Source organism: Eulemur rufifrons, chromosome 7 (genome assembly GCF_041146395.1).
Source record: "Eulemur rufifrons isolate Redbay chromosome 7, OSU_ERuf_1, whole genome shotgun sequence".
NCBI classification, from domain to species: Eukaryota; Metazoa; Chordata; class Mammalia; order Primates; family Lemuridae; genus Eulemur; species Eulemur rufifrons.
This window is the reverse complement of record NC_090989.1, coordinates 103,206,041-103,222,220: the sequence shown is the minus strand read 5'-3', so window position 1 is coordinate 103,222,220 and position 16,180 is coordinate 103,206,041. Positions and strand designations below refer to the sequence as shown.

The 16,180-nt window shown below is 35.6% G+C and overlaps 1 protein-coding gene across 1 annotated transcript in view; it reads left to right on the top strand.

The window, feature by feature from the left end:
- The window catches only part of GMPS (guanine monophosphate synthase), a 57,832-nt gene extending 46,439 nt beyond the window's left edge, over positions 1-11,393 (top strand). The window contains exons 13-16 of the mRNA XM_069475304.1: positions 500-615; positions 3,656-3,786; positions 4,763-4,935; positions 6,002-11,393. Of these exons, the coding sequence (XP_069331405.1) occupies positions 500-615; positions 3,656-3,786; positions 4,763-4,935; positions 6,002-6,103 (522 nt within the window). The 3' untranslated portion in view covers positions 6,104-11,393. The remainder of the gene's footprint in view (positions 1-499; positions 616-3,655; positions 3,787-4,762; positions 4,936-6,001) is intronic.
- The last annotated feature ends 4,787 nt before the right edge of the window (positions 11,394-16,180 follow it).

Here is a 16,180-nt window from a genome sequence, read left to right as displayed (position 1 = left end):
TATTTTGATTAAACAGGACAAAGGAAAAGGGAATCAATTATTGATTTTATTTACTTATTTTTAAATTAACTTTTTTAGCTCATGTTTAAACAAATAAATGTGTATGAGTTGTTTTTGTCTCCTGCTTGAGGATCCTTTATCCACCCAATAAACATGGGCAGATCTTGTCTGCCAAATTAAGTATGCTGGTTATCCACAGTTCGGCAGGTATTTGGGATGAAATCCCAGTAGACCTCTCCAACATATGTTGAATAAATTCTTGAAATTACCATGATGCTTTATGTCTGAACGAATTGGGGTAGGACTTAATATGGGATTTTAATTTGAAATTTATTTATATCATTAGAGAACTAATATATAGTTTTATTCAACAATATATTCTTGTTTAAAAAGTTTCAAAATTGCTATTAATAGTGTCCCCATGTATAAAATATATTTCAACACTTCTTTTGACTTCTATAAGACTATTAAAAATTATCCATTGTATTTCTGTTTTCAGGGTGACTGTCGTTCCTACAGTTACGTGTGTGGAATCTCTAGTAAAGATGACCCTGACTGGGAATCTCTCATTTTCCTGGCTAGGCTTATACCTCGCATGTGTCACAACATTAACAGGTATGTTCTGTGGGATGCAGGGGTATGTGTAATGGAATAGGATGTGTTTTTTAAGATCTTTTCTATTAATGAAAGACCAAAAGGCTGAAGTGTAGATGTAGGTAGGTGATAGAAGATAAGAGTGAATGGCTGTGTTTATAGTTCAGATATGTGCATAGGTCACAGTTAAGCAGACTTAATATTGTGTTTTGACACTTCATCACAATGTAGTCATCTGTTTATTTTTAAAAATTTGTTTAAAGGAGAAATAAGATTTTTATTTTAGTGTAAAATATTAAAAGCAGCTGTAAAACATGTCCTCCAAATTAGCAGCTTACACTAGCTATTGATTTTATGGTAACATGTTTTATTCCAGAAGGATGGAAAAAATATACACAGGTTATAAAATTACAAATAGAGACTTGGTTAATAGTAATTCCAAGAAAAATCAAAGAAAAGAAATTGGCATATGTCAGATACCATTAAAATAGCTATATTTAAATGTATAATTTACATTTTTAGATCTAATTTTCTTTTGATTTGTTTGTTAATTGCTCATGTTGGCTATATCAACAGTTGATTTATAATCTATTTCTAGTACTCAATTTCGTTATCCCATATACAGTTCAAAAATCTCACTTGTTTTGTATCAGATTGCTAATTAAATGTTCTTATATTTCACAGTTGTTCACCCTCTTCAGTTTTCTTCGTGGGTGTTAGGCAGTTAACCAAAAAGAATTACTTGAGGTTTCATTTTACTCAGCTGCTACAGAAATTAGAAACCTGCCTGTTAGTGTTTAACTTAGCAGAGTGTGGATAGTTAGAGATAAGGTGTCACAGGGAAGCCAAGTTTTTACTAATGGAAACATGCCCATTAAAAAGCTTGCTTAGATGAACTGAAGGCCCCCAAATACAGAAGTACCTTTAATATACTGAAAAAAATTAACATTTTAAACAGTGGTAAATTTGTAATTGCCTATTTTGAATGGAGGTAATTATCTTGGTTAGAACAATTGTTCATAATTCATCTTCTGAGGAATGCTAATACCTAAATAAACTATATGTCATACAGAAAATTCCCTTTTCCTAAGTTTAACTCCACTGCTTTTACTCTATAATTAGTATGTTTTTCATTTCACGGCATCCTTAGTTTTATCTCTCTTTTTTCTTTTTCTTTTGTCAAAGGGCACTCACCCTTGTTTAAACTTTATCCTTTTATATGCTGTTTTTTCCCTTTTTTGCCCCCATTTGTCTGTCCTTCCTTACCCCTACATCTCAAAAAAGAAAAAAATAAAAAGCCTAACAACCAGCAAACAAAAAACTAGATTTTTAAATATGGACTTAATCCCTTAAAAGAATCTTGGTGGACTTCAGATTTGCCAGGGTCCTTTTTGGGAACTGGAATTTAAAAATATTTTTCCATTTTTGCCATTTTTTCCTCCCTAATTTGGATGAGGGAGTCTTTGTGCAGGAAGGAACTGTTCCAGTTTTACTATTCTGCACACTGTGAATGACTGCCTGTCCCTGTATACTGTAGTGATTACTCTCACTTACAAGAAATGAGAAGGTGAAAAGGGCAGGTTCGTGGCATTCTCTTAACTAATCACTTTCTCCTCTAAAGATCTTTTATGAGCTCTAGGGACTATATTGTTTAGAAGTATGGTATACTTTTTATACAGGGGACAAAAACCTGGTACAGTATGTTGGGAAGGAAACAATGAAGTAGTTGGTGGGTAGTGGTGGTTTTGCTCTAAATACTGTTTTCTTTTGGATATTTTACTCCCATGTACATATTAAGGGGAAAAAAAACTTTATTAAACTTCACCATGGTAGTTGCCAGGGGTGACTTACTTTCTTTTCTAAAGACAGGGCTAAGGATAGGGACAGTTGTCTACTGGCTGGAGTTGGAGTAGGGAGAGCTAGCTAGATGGCATTTATACCTCTACCCTGACTCCCTCTTATTTTCTCAGTGAGAGTTGTGAAATAGATTCCTTCAAACCGGTGGCACGATACACTTCAAGTTGTTATAATTGTCTGATTGTAATTGCTTCAAGTTATGTTCTAAACCCTACTTTATTAACACTTAACATTGTATCTTCGTGTCTTTCAAACATGCGTATACTTAAAGTACTAGCAATTCATTTGTTTAGGAAGGAAATAGGATACCAAGTACTATTTCAGTGGTCTTTTTAATGAATTGTAAATGAGAATCTCTCTCTAGGAGCACTATTTCTCAAAATGGAAAAAAAATATTGAGTGGTCAGTCAACTTTAGGAAATTCACTATAATTTCATTTTAGAGATTTCTGGGGCATGTTAGCATATTACAGTTTCTGAAGTCTTGTCAAAAGGACACTTATTTTTTTTATTTAACTAGTTGATTAGTTTCCTAGGGCTACCCGTAACAAATTGCTGTAAACTGGGAGGCTTACAACAGCATAAATTTATTCTTTTACAGTTCAGGAGGCCAGAAGTCTGAAATCGGGGTGTTGGCAGGGCCATGTTCTTTCTGAAGGTTCTAGGGAAGGATCCTTCCTTGCTTCTTCCTAATGTCTAGTGGTTGCTGGCAGTCCTTGGCTTGTGACCGCATAACTCCAATCTCTGTCTCCATGTTCACATGGATTTCTTTCCTGGGTGTGTCCGTGTTTCCAAATGTTCTTGCTCTAGGAAGGACACCAGTCATTGGATTAGAGTCCACCCTAATCCAGTATAACATCATTTAAACTTGATTATATCTACAGAGCCCTTTTTCCACCCACAGATTCTGGGTGGACATGATTTTTGGAGACATTCTTCAATCCAGTACATTAGGTGAAAAGAAGGTTGTAATAATCACACATATCTTTGCACATTCTGCGATACTGGTATTCCAGAGAATTCACTTTGTGGAAGGTACATAGAAGATAGGCCTTCTTATAATCTTATATCCTGTCCTACTCATTTGGGGAGTTGACGTGGGTAGGGGAAGAGCCTAAAAATAAATGGAAAGAATGTTATTCTACATGCCTTACTTCTCATACTAAAATGTATTTTCCTTATAATTTTTACCTCTTTCCTTTTAGAGTTGTCTATATATTTGGTCCACCAGTTAAAGAACCTCCTACAGACGTCACTCCCACTTTCTTGACGACAGGGGTGCTCAGTACTTTACGCCAAGCTGACTTTGAGGCCCATAACATTCTCAGGGAGTCTGGTAAGTTGCTCATTTTGTTTATCAGTGCATGCTGTAACTAGCTTTGGATGCTTGGCATTAATATTACTAGCAGGTTGATGTGGCTTTTTATTTAATTTTGAGATGCTTTTGTTTTTGTTATTTAATTCTATGGATGATTCTTTGATGTTGCCTTCTAAATAAGATTTATTCACCTTGTGGCCATTTGTGGACATGTGCAGAGTGGCAAAAAATTTGAGTTGCCAGACTCACATGTTCCCAGATGAAGTTGGACAGATTGGCACTCTGCCTTGTTTTTACTCTCATATTATAAACAAGTGTCCTTTTCGTGATGTACTTGGTGCCATATTTCTTGCATTTTTATGCTTTTTGTTGGTGATTTTGCTATTTAAAATTATGGCCCTCAAACACAGTGCTGAAGTGCATCTGAGTTCCTAAGCACAAGAAGGCTGTGAAGTCCCTTACAGAGAAAATCTGTGTGTGAGATAAGTTTTATTCAGGCATGAGTTGATTGGGTGTGAGTTCATTGTTGATGAATCTATAATAAATATTAAATAAGATGTGTTTAAACAGAAGTACACATAAAACAAAGTTATGTATGGATCTGTTGATGAAAATATTGCAACCAGGGGCTTGCAGGAACCTAACCCTATATTTCTAGGAGAAAAGGTTCAGTATATTGCTAATTCACTATTTGCAGTATAGAATATAACTACCGAGAATCATGAGAATTGACTCTTTATCTTTAGAGCACATCTCTGTGACATCACTGCAGTGATCAAGTTGTAATGCTGTGGGAGTAGCTGAAATTGATGCATGACAACAGTCTTAACTGTAGTGTGTGTGTATCCATGGGCTGTCTGGAAAGTATCCAGCCGTGTAATATGAAAAATGATGAAAATTATCCTCGTATATGTGATTTTAGATACTGTCTGGGAGGATTTACAGAGTGCTTTTCCATGGTGTGGTGATTGGTTCTTCATGTTCTTTTCTCTAGGTTATGCTGGGAAAATCAGCCAGATGCCGGTGATTTTGACACCACTACATTTTGATCGGGACCCACTTCAGAAGCAGCCTTCATGCCAGAGATCTGTGGTTATTCGAACCTTCATTACTAGTGACTTCATGACTGGTATACCTGCAACACCTGGCAATGAGATCCCTGTAGAGGTAATTTATATGATTTTTTTTCGAATGTACATTTTCCATACCTCTTACATTTTATAATATGGCAAATGGAATAGGCTATAGCATTGTTGATATTTCTGGGGTTGGTTTTCTGTTCATAAGGTAAACTCTTTTTATTAATCTGCACACATTTGATTATTTAATACACTGTAGCAGAAGTCCCTAAATTTAATATACCTTCCAAATGTCTGATTACTATGTAGAAAGTAACCAGTTGTAATCTATAATTTTATCTAATCTTACCAACCTCTACTTTATAAATAGTATTCCCCAGAAGAAAACTTTAGGAATGAAGAAGAGTTTGTTAGAAATAAGGATGAGATTTGATGGCTTTACAGCCATGCACTCAAGAATTGCTTAATGTTCTGCCTACTAACAATTCCTGTTTCTTTTTTGATTACCTTTTCTCCATTCTTCTATACCTCTACCAGAGTGTTCCAAAGGAGCTATTTACATAATGACAAATGAAAATCAAAGTGAGACTTTATTAGTTTGTACTATTGCTTCATTATAGCTAGCTGTGTTGGGGAATGTGGCTTAGAGTCTCTTTTCCCTAAAGGCTCAAATTTGCCGTATCTCTGGCCAGTCAAGTGACCAGGCCATTCTCTCCTCTTATATACTTCACAGTGGTTATTATAATGTACTGTATACCACGTTGGTGTCCTCAGAGTTGTATGTTTAAGCCATAGATAATTTGCAAAGCATTGGTTAAAACATATAAAATCACATTTGGATCCCATGGCAACGTCAAATTGCTGTAAGTGTTCTGAAGCACTTGTTGTGGACCAGTAACAAACACAACTTGCAGACTAGCACCTATTTGTGGATCACACTTTGAGTAGTATTGAGTTTAAGTCACTAATATCTATTATAGAGGAAAATAAGTTCACTATGTAAGATTAGTTGGAGACCATCCCATATATATGGAGGACAGTAGTGAAAATAGAGCACATTTTAATTTTAAATTGCAAATGTAAGCCCTTTAGGACTGTTGCACATGCATGGGATGCTGGCTCATCTGTATGTATAATTTTTCTTTTTATAACAGGTGGTGTTAAAGATGGTGACTGAGATTAAGAAGATTCCTGGTATTTCTCGAATTATGTATGACTTAACATCAAAGCCCCCAGGAACAACTGAATGGGAGTAATAAACTTCTTCTATTAAAGTACCGTGTGCAGTTTAAATTGATTAGAAATCATTCCCATTATTGACATGCAGTACTGTGAAAAGAATTACTGGATCAGCTGCATCACATCTAAGTTCTCTACAGCAAAAATGTACGGCTTAAGAGCTGAGTTGGGATAACAAAAAGGGACTGAACAGTTTGTACGGGTAAATAATCAAAGCACCATTGCCTACACTCAGATTGATAATGCTTTTGCCTTTGCCTCACTTATTCTTTATGTATAAATTCACTGTTGCTATTGATGTCTGTCTATGAAGATGTATGAAGGTGGGTGAATTTAGGGGTAGTAATGGGCTTTGGTCTCTATGCCAGTTTCTAAGAGCTGTTAGAAACACCCATTATTTAACAGTGTGACTTACTATTTATATATACTTTTTGGAGAATCTGAATTTTCCTATAAGTAATCATTTCTCCAAAGGGTGAGGAAAAGATGACCATATCAGATGAAGGGATAGGTGGGCTGTTGAGCCACTTTGCAGGACACTGGGGCTATAAAATGTAAGCTACCTTAGGATAGAAAAGTACCAGGAATTTGTTGAAGTTCTGTAGAATTTTATAATATTGCAGCCATGGGAGGAAGAAACTAGAGTGGTCTCAAATTTCTATGAATGTTCTTAAAATGTTCTCAAACCATGTTCCATATATAGATGCTCTGTTACTCATTGTCAGCTTGTTCATTAGTAAGGAGCTTTATCCTCCTGGCCTTATATTACCAGCTTCCACAGCCTTGCATAGAAAGCTTCTGTTCTCTCCCCAGAAGAAACTGTCTCAGTGATGTCTCTGGTGTAGTGCAGATAGAGTTTAAGAGGAGAGTGTTAATCTCTTGTTGGCTGGTCAGAGGAACAGCTCTGAGATCACGGAAGCCATAGTGCATGTCTACAGCTTACAAATGGGAGAGGAAAAGTGCTTATGTCATCTAGTAAAGAGTTGTAAAATGAACTCTTAGATCTAATCTGTAGACAGATTTATTACTTGCTGCTCAGAAGTCTGTGACCAGTCTTGTTCCATGCAAGGTATTTGCCAAACCTTGTAATCCTTTCTACCAACTGTAATAGAGGATTCAAGAACTGATGCAGGATTTGTTGCCATTGCCACCAGTTTCTAACAGATCTTTTATAACATTCACATAAGAACTATAAAAATAGATTGTAGTAGACTTAAATTCGGTAGCCGTTTCTCTCAATATTTTAGCAAAGAATCTTGTCATGTTTTTCTCTTAACAATTCCATCTCAGGTTGCTGCCTCTTTCTTTGTTTAAAAGGTCTTTTCTATTAATTAGAGAGAAAATTTTGTTTGAGATTCAGTGTTAGATAAACAATAAAATGATGCATGGCAGAAATCATCTTTTCATTTTGGCTGGTCCCGAGGACAAGAAAACTGCTGCTGGAACAGCAAAAGGGAAGAGCTTCTGTCTATTGAACAGATAGTTGTACCCAAGACAAAGGAATATTTGACTTGTACAAAACTTGAAGTGTTCATTCTTTGTCCTGATGAGGAGGTACTCAAAATGGCCTTCTGGAAAGAGGATATGTTAGTGATCTGGTCTTAACAGATTTAGAGTCATGTTATTTTAGAGCTAGAAGACACAGCCTACAAAATGCCTACCACATGTATCAGGACACATTTATGTTTATATGAAAAAATTTTTAGCCAAAATGTCTTATGATTTTGTATTCAAGCAAACAGTAGGAATCTAGGATAAATTGAGAGTAAGAATGTTTTTTTCCCTGAAGTATGTCTTTTGGAATATAGCTGCACTGAGATGGTCCATGTAAAAAGGGTGGTGGGATGATCATCAGTTTGGGAAACTGCTCTTCACTTGTCCTTCCATTTTGGAGATTTGTGATATACATGATATTCAAAGTTCTGAGAAATTTTGAAGTTAAAAACAATTAAATACTGTTTAGTGTTTTCCCGATACTTGTCAGTTAAACACCTTTTTACATAGTCCTTCTTAATGTATACTTTGTAATATAATACTAGGAAAATGATTTCTCCAAACACACCTTGACATGACACAGATTTTTTAAAAATCTAAATTGTATGAAATTCAGAAATTTCGTAATAGTACTGTCTTCCTTTGGACAGCACTTTTTGTTTTGTACCCTATAACATTACTCTGTATCTTCATAGTATCATCTGAGCTGCTGAGAAAAGTGAAGGTTGCACTTCCATTTTATAGTTAAGCCTAATGAGTTTCAGAATTAAATTTCAGGTTTCCTTAGTCCCAACTGTCTCATTAAGTATATTCTAACACCTAAAATTACAGAAACTTATGAGATGGTTATTTTTGACCAAGATTAGAATAATGGCTACCTGGCTAATGACATTCATCCCTGGTTATCCTGGGCAGATTGTGACTTCATTCCCATTGCTTGCCACCTAGCTGGGACATCTCACTGATTAAGTGTATTTTGTTTCTTTGTACCTTTTAGATAGAAGGAGGAAAACACATCAGTGAAGGCGTCATTGATTTCTAAGATTGGCAGGCACAAAATTTTCAAGAACCAAATACCCAGTTCTGCTTTTGCCCCATCTGTGATCATCAGTTCTGTTAGAAATAGCATAGTTAGCCTGGCATAATCTCTAAGGACAGGTCTTTAGATGTATCCAGGAGATAGGGTTGCAGTTTCCCAGTCTTTTTTTGCCTCTTAATCTTGAGATAGCTACATGCATGTAGCTAAACATGCATCTCAAAAATTTGTTTTCTCACTGTGTGCTTACCTTCTGACATCTTATTTTATTGAATAACTTGATCCTAACCTCTAGAGAATGAGGGCTTTCAGATTATGTAGGCAGCACTGTCCATCTTTAGTGCTTTGCCCTGCCATTGAACAGCTGTGTGAACTTGGTCGTGTCATTTCTGTTTATCTATAAGATGTGGCAGCTAGACTAAGGCTGGATTTGATTTAGAAATTTAAATTCTTATTTTATAAAAAGAAAAATCATAGGAGATAGAATGGAGAAACTAGATAATTTTTTTAAAAAGTTCTTTTAACATCAGATATGGCCTAATCAAAGATAAACATCAAAATGCATTATAAAATCAAATACCGATTACCTTTTTGTGAAGCTGTGGTATAGATCAGCGAAGTTTGACCACTTGAGAATCCTTTATGAGGTAACACTTGAAATATACCCATTAAAGTGTTCCTGATAGGAATCTCTTTACTGTGTGTTTTTGGAAAAGCTGACAGAGAATATACGTTGGCTTTAAGACTATTGAAAAGTTTTCTATCAGTTATGTACAGCTAATTGTTGGCAGAGCTGGAGCTAGAATTCAGACTTCTGATTCTCTACATTGAAGAGGTAATGTTCTAAGACCCTTCAAGGCAAAGCTTTTAAAAGGAAGTTCTTAGTGTATAATTGACCATCATGGAAAAAAATGCACTTCCAAAGTGTTAATTATCTTGTTACTTACAATACGCAAGTTTCTGGAGATAGCTCGCTCTCTCAGAAATTCTCTGACATCCTCATGCCCAATGTTACAACCTTGCTTCTTCATACCTTTCCACGCTACTCCCCACGCTCTTCTTGGCTCTCCAGAATTCTCTTTGTTATGTGGCAAGGACATGCCTTAGCTCAGTGGATGCTCCTTTTATTGCCCCAAATCCGGAATGTAGTGGGGAAATGAATACAGGTTGGATGTCTCCAACCTTTAGAAAGTACCCAGTTTGTCCTTACTGAGGTAGTTTAACCACACCAGGTGATAGAGGGAACCAGGAGTATTGATAGATTGTTGGCTGTTACATTCCTGAACATTACATAATGACAAGTGAAGAGACGTGGACTCCCCCAAAGAGTGTTAAGATGGCAGCTCCCAACCCTAGTTGAAGAGGCCCAGATATTCTGTGAAACTGTAACCTTTTTGTCAGTGTTTTTCAACCCTGGATATCTATTATTACACAATCTGAGGAGTTAAAAAAATACAATGACCAGATTGCCAATTAAATAAAATTGGAATTTGGAGTGGAACCCAAGCATTTACAGTTTCCAGTCTCCCAGCCAGAATAAGCTGTTATGGAGGGACGTACCTGGCCTATCTAGTTATGGCTTAAAATCTTAGACTTACAGGTGAGAAACAAGCCATAGAGATTATCTTGCTGAAGTTCTCAGAGCTAAGTTAGTTCAGATCCAGGGACCAGATTCTGGAACTTATTCTATCTATACTATGTTGTAGGTCAGACACTCCAGGGGCCTGTTTGGTAATACTTAGGACAGCTGATATAATTGTTGCCTGTATCAAGATCTGCGCTGCAACTATACAGGCTTCTCTTTCATCCTTTCTTCCTACTTGTTTTGCTTTTCCTTCTAAGAGGAGAAATTCACCTCTATGCTGCAGCCAATTCTCCAATTCTGACTAGGTCTTGAAATAGCTATTACTGCACCCATACAGAAATTCTTCTGCAGCTGTGTCCTTGGGTGTCATTCTTTAGAGAACTAGAAATTACCTATCTGCAACCTAAGTTTCTTAAATTAGAATCATTTGAGCAGCACCATCTTAATTTACTCATTAGAATCTTTGTTCAGTGATGAATCCTGTGGCATCATTTGACTTTGTTAAGGGCCTTTGGTTAGCAAAATCATGAGACTTTGGCTGTTTCTTTGGTATATTAATAGCTCCAAAGTCTTCTGTTGTCCAGGAATCTTAAACCTTGAATAATCCAAGTAGAGTATATATATACCTTTGGAGAATACAGATTTTTAAGGTAAATAATTTTCTGTCTTTGCATCTAGTATGACCGTTATTATAAACTTGATATTAAATGAAGTGAATATAAACTTCCTTTTGAACATATTTTTTATAGAGAAATATTTTGTTAATTGGAATAAGTAGTATAGTTGTTTTGAAATCACTGTGTAATTGTTCATTGTATATTACAGTGTCTATTTTGTGTTGTAACAATGTTAGCATAAAATCGCTTTGCTAAGTTAATGTGAGGTGACTTTATCCCTTTTGCCTTCAGTATACTTCATAAAGAAGGAAATGATTACTTTCCTAATTTGTCATGAGGCTTCAGGGTTTATGAGAAAGTCCAAGAAGCAAGCGTGAAGAGGATAGGCATTATTAGGATATGGGAAATAAAAAATGGTGTATAGTGCCAGGGGTTTCTGGATAATAAACTTAATCTACTTCCCTTACATTTATAGGAGGGTGTCAGTATTTTACCCAGAGTGTTACCAGTAGACATAATGGACATAAAACATTGGGCAGCTTTTTAAATGATCAGCTAAAGGGTGTGTGTGTATGTACACGTGTTTCCAAAATTAAAGTTTCATATATACATACAGACTTATGTGACTTCTTGCATATTCATTTATATTTGATCAAATCTTTTATTTCTATTTATTTCTCAAAACATAAATTAACCTTTATTTGATATATAGGTCAGTTCCTTTTAACTGTTTGAAACTATGTTATCAGAGTTGATCAAACCCATCAAAGTAAATGTATTAGTCACCAATATGAAGATTAGAGGAAATAATGATGTCTGGAAACTAAATTCTGTAATTTCAGGTAGCTGCTTTGCTCTGGTCTATTTCCTTTCAGATCAATGCCCTGATTTGGCCTTCTGCTATCTGAGAAGACTATATTTAATTCAACTGTATAATGAAAACTTTACTGTTTTAACATATAACAAAAATATTATTCTTTATCTTCAAAACTATTCTACCTTTTAGAATATTCCTTTTATCAAAAGCTATATTTAACACCACAGTTAAGTAATTTTTTTGTAGATTATTAGTGAATTAGGTCCTAAGAAAAATAGCTAAGAATCCCACATTAACTGCGCTGTTATCAGATAGTGTGTGAAATTTTACTTATGAATCCTTCTTTTATATTTTAGAATGCTAGTCCACATGCATATATTATTGTTCTTTTAGACAATATGTAACCTGCCAAAATGTATTCTTTTTTAAAAAAAAAAAAAGTGGCTGGGCTTAGTGGCTCATACCTGTAATCCTAGTACTTTGGGAGGCTGAGCTGGGAGGATTACTTGAGACTAGGAGTTCGAGACCAGCCTGGGCAACATGTGAGACCCTGTCTATATACAAAAAAAAAAAAAAAATTAGCTGGGTGTGTTGGCATGAGCCTGTAGTCGCAGCTACTAGGGAGGCTGAAGCAGGAGGATCACGCGAGCCCCAGAAGTTTGAAGTCATAGTGAGCTATGATCACGCCACTGCACTTTAGCCTAGGCAGCAGAGTGAGACCCAGTCTTAAAAAATAAAATTGTTAGTGAAAACTGTTTCAAAACTTCCCGCTTAATGTGGCTAAATAAAATGATGGAAAATAGAGCCTTTTGTCAAGATGTCTTTAAGTGCATTAGCATGATTGATACTTGCTCTAAGGAAAACATTTCAGTGGACTAAAAAGTGTGCAAGAAAATTTCGTCTTCTGATTCTTCTGCAATTTCTATTTCATTGTGGGTGGTGAGCATGTAATAAATTGAACTAATTTATAGTGCTTATTTTGGGGGCTGGGTAGGTACCAAGAATTATATATATCATGACTATTGTATATTCAACGATCTTAAAAATGGTGAAAATTTTCAAGCATACACAAAAGTAGAATAGTGCCATTAGCACCCCCAATGTTCCTGTTACTCAGATTCAAGAATTAGAATAATGATTCTTTAATGACTGAGTTAACCATATAACACATGGTTGAGATTTCCCAAAAGTTGGTAGTAAGTACCCAGAGATTTTTAAATAAATTAGATGGCTTAGAGTATTTATATTCTTAAATAATCCAATACTTATGCTGCTTTCCTAGCCTATTTTCTATCAGATTTTTGCTTAAAGAGAATTTAAGGATTTCATCATTGAGTTAAGAAACATTTTGAATTATCTTTTTTAAAAGTTTTTTCCCTTTTCCGGTCAGGCTCTTAAAGAACTCGATGTGAATTTAGTACAGAGGTTCCCAAACTTTCAGCTTTCACAATTCCCTTTGTAATTTTTTTATAGCTCCCTTAAGCCAAAATAAGTAACAGTTGCATTTATTAGATATTAGTTATGTTCAAACAACTTAAAAAGTATTTATGTTCTAACAACATAGTAGCTGTTTGAAAAAAAATTATACATATGTGAAAGAAAAACTGCTTCTTTTGATTTTTCAGAGTTAACTACTAATGGAATAATACTGTATAGCTTATCAAACCACTGCCATCCTCATTTCCTGTTCCATGCTGAATTTTGCATAGTACTTGATCTTTTATCACAGCTGCCAATGAAAACTCAGCCTTGCAAGGATACGTCATCATCGAAAGTAATAGAACATGATCCTGTGTTGAAACTGACCTTCTATGAGCTAGAAGTTCACCTTGCGTCTGTGAATTTCTTGCAGCGGCTTGTGGTGCCTTGCTGCACACTTTGAGAACCGTCATGTCTGAGTATTATAGGTTTTTTTTTTTTTCTTTTCTCAATTTTTCTTAACTTTGAGGGGTTTATCCTTTGTGTCCTTAATACTGAGTTATCTTTTCTTTTGACATTTAAGAGTTGGAATATTTTACAAAGATATATTGAAGACTCTTATTGCATCTTCCTAGAAGTAGAGAAACAGACATCCCATGTATTACATAACATGTATAGAATGTGCCTAGATCCAAGTTTGATGTATACTTACGTTTACTTTGAAGCCTACTTTGTCAGGTAATTGCTATTACTACAGAGACTTAAAACAATCCTATACTTTTTATACTATATGATAGAAGTGAATATTTTAAGTTACTGGATTTAGAAAATGCCAAAGGTGCAATTGCAGATTTGTTACTATATTGATTTTTCTTTGTAAAACAAGGGGGAATGATCACTGCATGTGGTTTTTAAAAAAATTTTCTGTTAAGTAGATAGTGATGGCCATCCTTTGTGTTTTTAGAGTTTAGAGATGTTCAGTAAGACAGAGGGAATCAGCACTGCTCACATTAGTTTGGAACTAAGTTGAACTTACAATAAAAAACTTACTAAAGCAGCATAGCTCTTTGTATTTCCACCTTTGTATCATTTCTCCACCCAGAATCTCGGAAGAAGACTGTTGTATAAAATGTAAAACTTTTCGTGAAATTTTTAGAGTATCAGACATAAAATGAGATTATTAGTTGACTTGTTAGGTGTAATCTTGGAAACCTATTTTATAAGTATTTGTTCACAATTGTATTGATACATTGGCCTAAAATCCAGTAAACTGGACTTATTTCACTGACTCCATTTAGTTGTGTAACCTTGGGCAAGGTACCAGTCTCCTCAGCACCAGTTAACTCATGTAATGTAGGAATAATATTGCCTGTGTGGGTCAAGTGAAAATGTATGAGAAATTGCTTTATCTGTACATTATGTATGAGAATATGCTTTATGTATAAAATGCTAATGTAAGCATGATCTCTTATTGTAAGCAGATGGCAGTGCAGATGAAATGGGTGCTGTAAGGATTTATAAACCCATTGTATTCAGTTAGCTGAGACAAGTCAGATAAAGTTACACTATATCAGATTCCCAGATTTTGAGGGTAGGATTGGATAATTTGCTTTGAACTATATAGGGGATATACACACATCCTTATGAAATTTATGCCACATGATATTAATCCTAACAGAACTCTTTTCTCATAATCTCCAACCCTGCACTGAAAGTGCAAAAACTGGATGTCCAGTTTCCTTTCTGTTCCGATTCTGGTGACGTGTGCAATACTGAAATACTTGTCATCTCTTTCAATCTGGTAGTTGAGGAAAGAGAAGTTTGGGATGATAATAGACAGTAAGTTAACACGTGAGTGATTGTAGAATAAGATATTCAGGCAATGATTTCCATAAAATGTTCAGAGGTGAGGGAGAACATCTCAAGCTCACATGATGTTCAAGGGCTTTATATCGTCCTTGGGATTAGAGCTGAGTCTTGGAAGTAGGCTACGGAGAGGTAAAAACATGGAATATTCCAGGTAGGTGGAGGCCAGAAGGAGCCAGAAGTGAATAAACTTTGTTCAGCTTGCATGGTTTGGGAATGTCATACTGGAGAGTTGGTGCAAAGTTGTGCAGGGCTGTGACTCAGCCAAGGGATTGGATTGTGTCCAGTTGGGTGTATGCACTAATGAAGAGTTCTGCTCTGTGTCAGCACAGCTATCCTCTAAGAAAGTGCCACCAGCCCTTTTTCCTTGCTGTGGATAAGGTCCTGTGATAACCTATGGTAAGACCAGTTGGTCACTCTAAACTTTTTGCATGGCTTTTACATGGAGACTACTTCAGGTTGGAGAGAGAAATTTATAGTAAGGCTTCTAAGGCCCTCCATAGCCTAACTCTTGCCCACCAATCTAGCTTTACTTTGCCTTCTGTAGCCATGTTGATCCGCTTGTCCCTCATGCCCCTTGCTTTTTTCACTTTTCATTTGCCCTCACTGCTCTCCCTGCTTGCAGTGCCAGCCCCTACAGCCCTCACGGCCCACTGCAGAACAAATCAGCTTTTGGGAGGAAAGTTCCTCTGTGAAAACTTCCCAGTCTGTCCTCATGCCTGTAGAAGGAACTATTCCATTCCAAGCTCCCACTTAGCTGTCAAAGAATTCCATGACTATTTATTTTTTATATTTTATTTATATTTCCTTTCTCCCACAAAACTAAACTTTTGAAGTCAGGGCCAATGATTTACTCATCTTTGAACTCTCAGAGCCTGGTTCATAAAATGTAAAAGCTAAATAAATGAACAAGCTTACTTACAGTGAGGTATTAATGATCCAATTCATTATCTCTTTAAGAAGTTTCTGCTTTTAAAAAAAAGACCTACAAGAAGAAGGCAAGACTTATTTCAAAGGAATAAATGTATAATAGAATTCCAAGTATCAGATACCTAGGTGAAGAAGCTAAACTTAGGACCTAGCCTCTCTACATTTGAAACCACCAAATAGGAAATGACTTACATTTTTCTTTATGTGTAGCTTCAGCTTTTGTATTATAGCCTTAAGTGTGAGTTTTTGTTTGTTTTTTTAAAGCTAGGTGGTCTGTTTTTTGGCAAATTCTGTTTGAATTGTAAATTAAAATATGATTACATGGAGAAT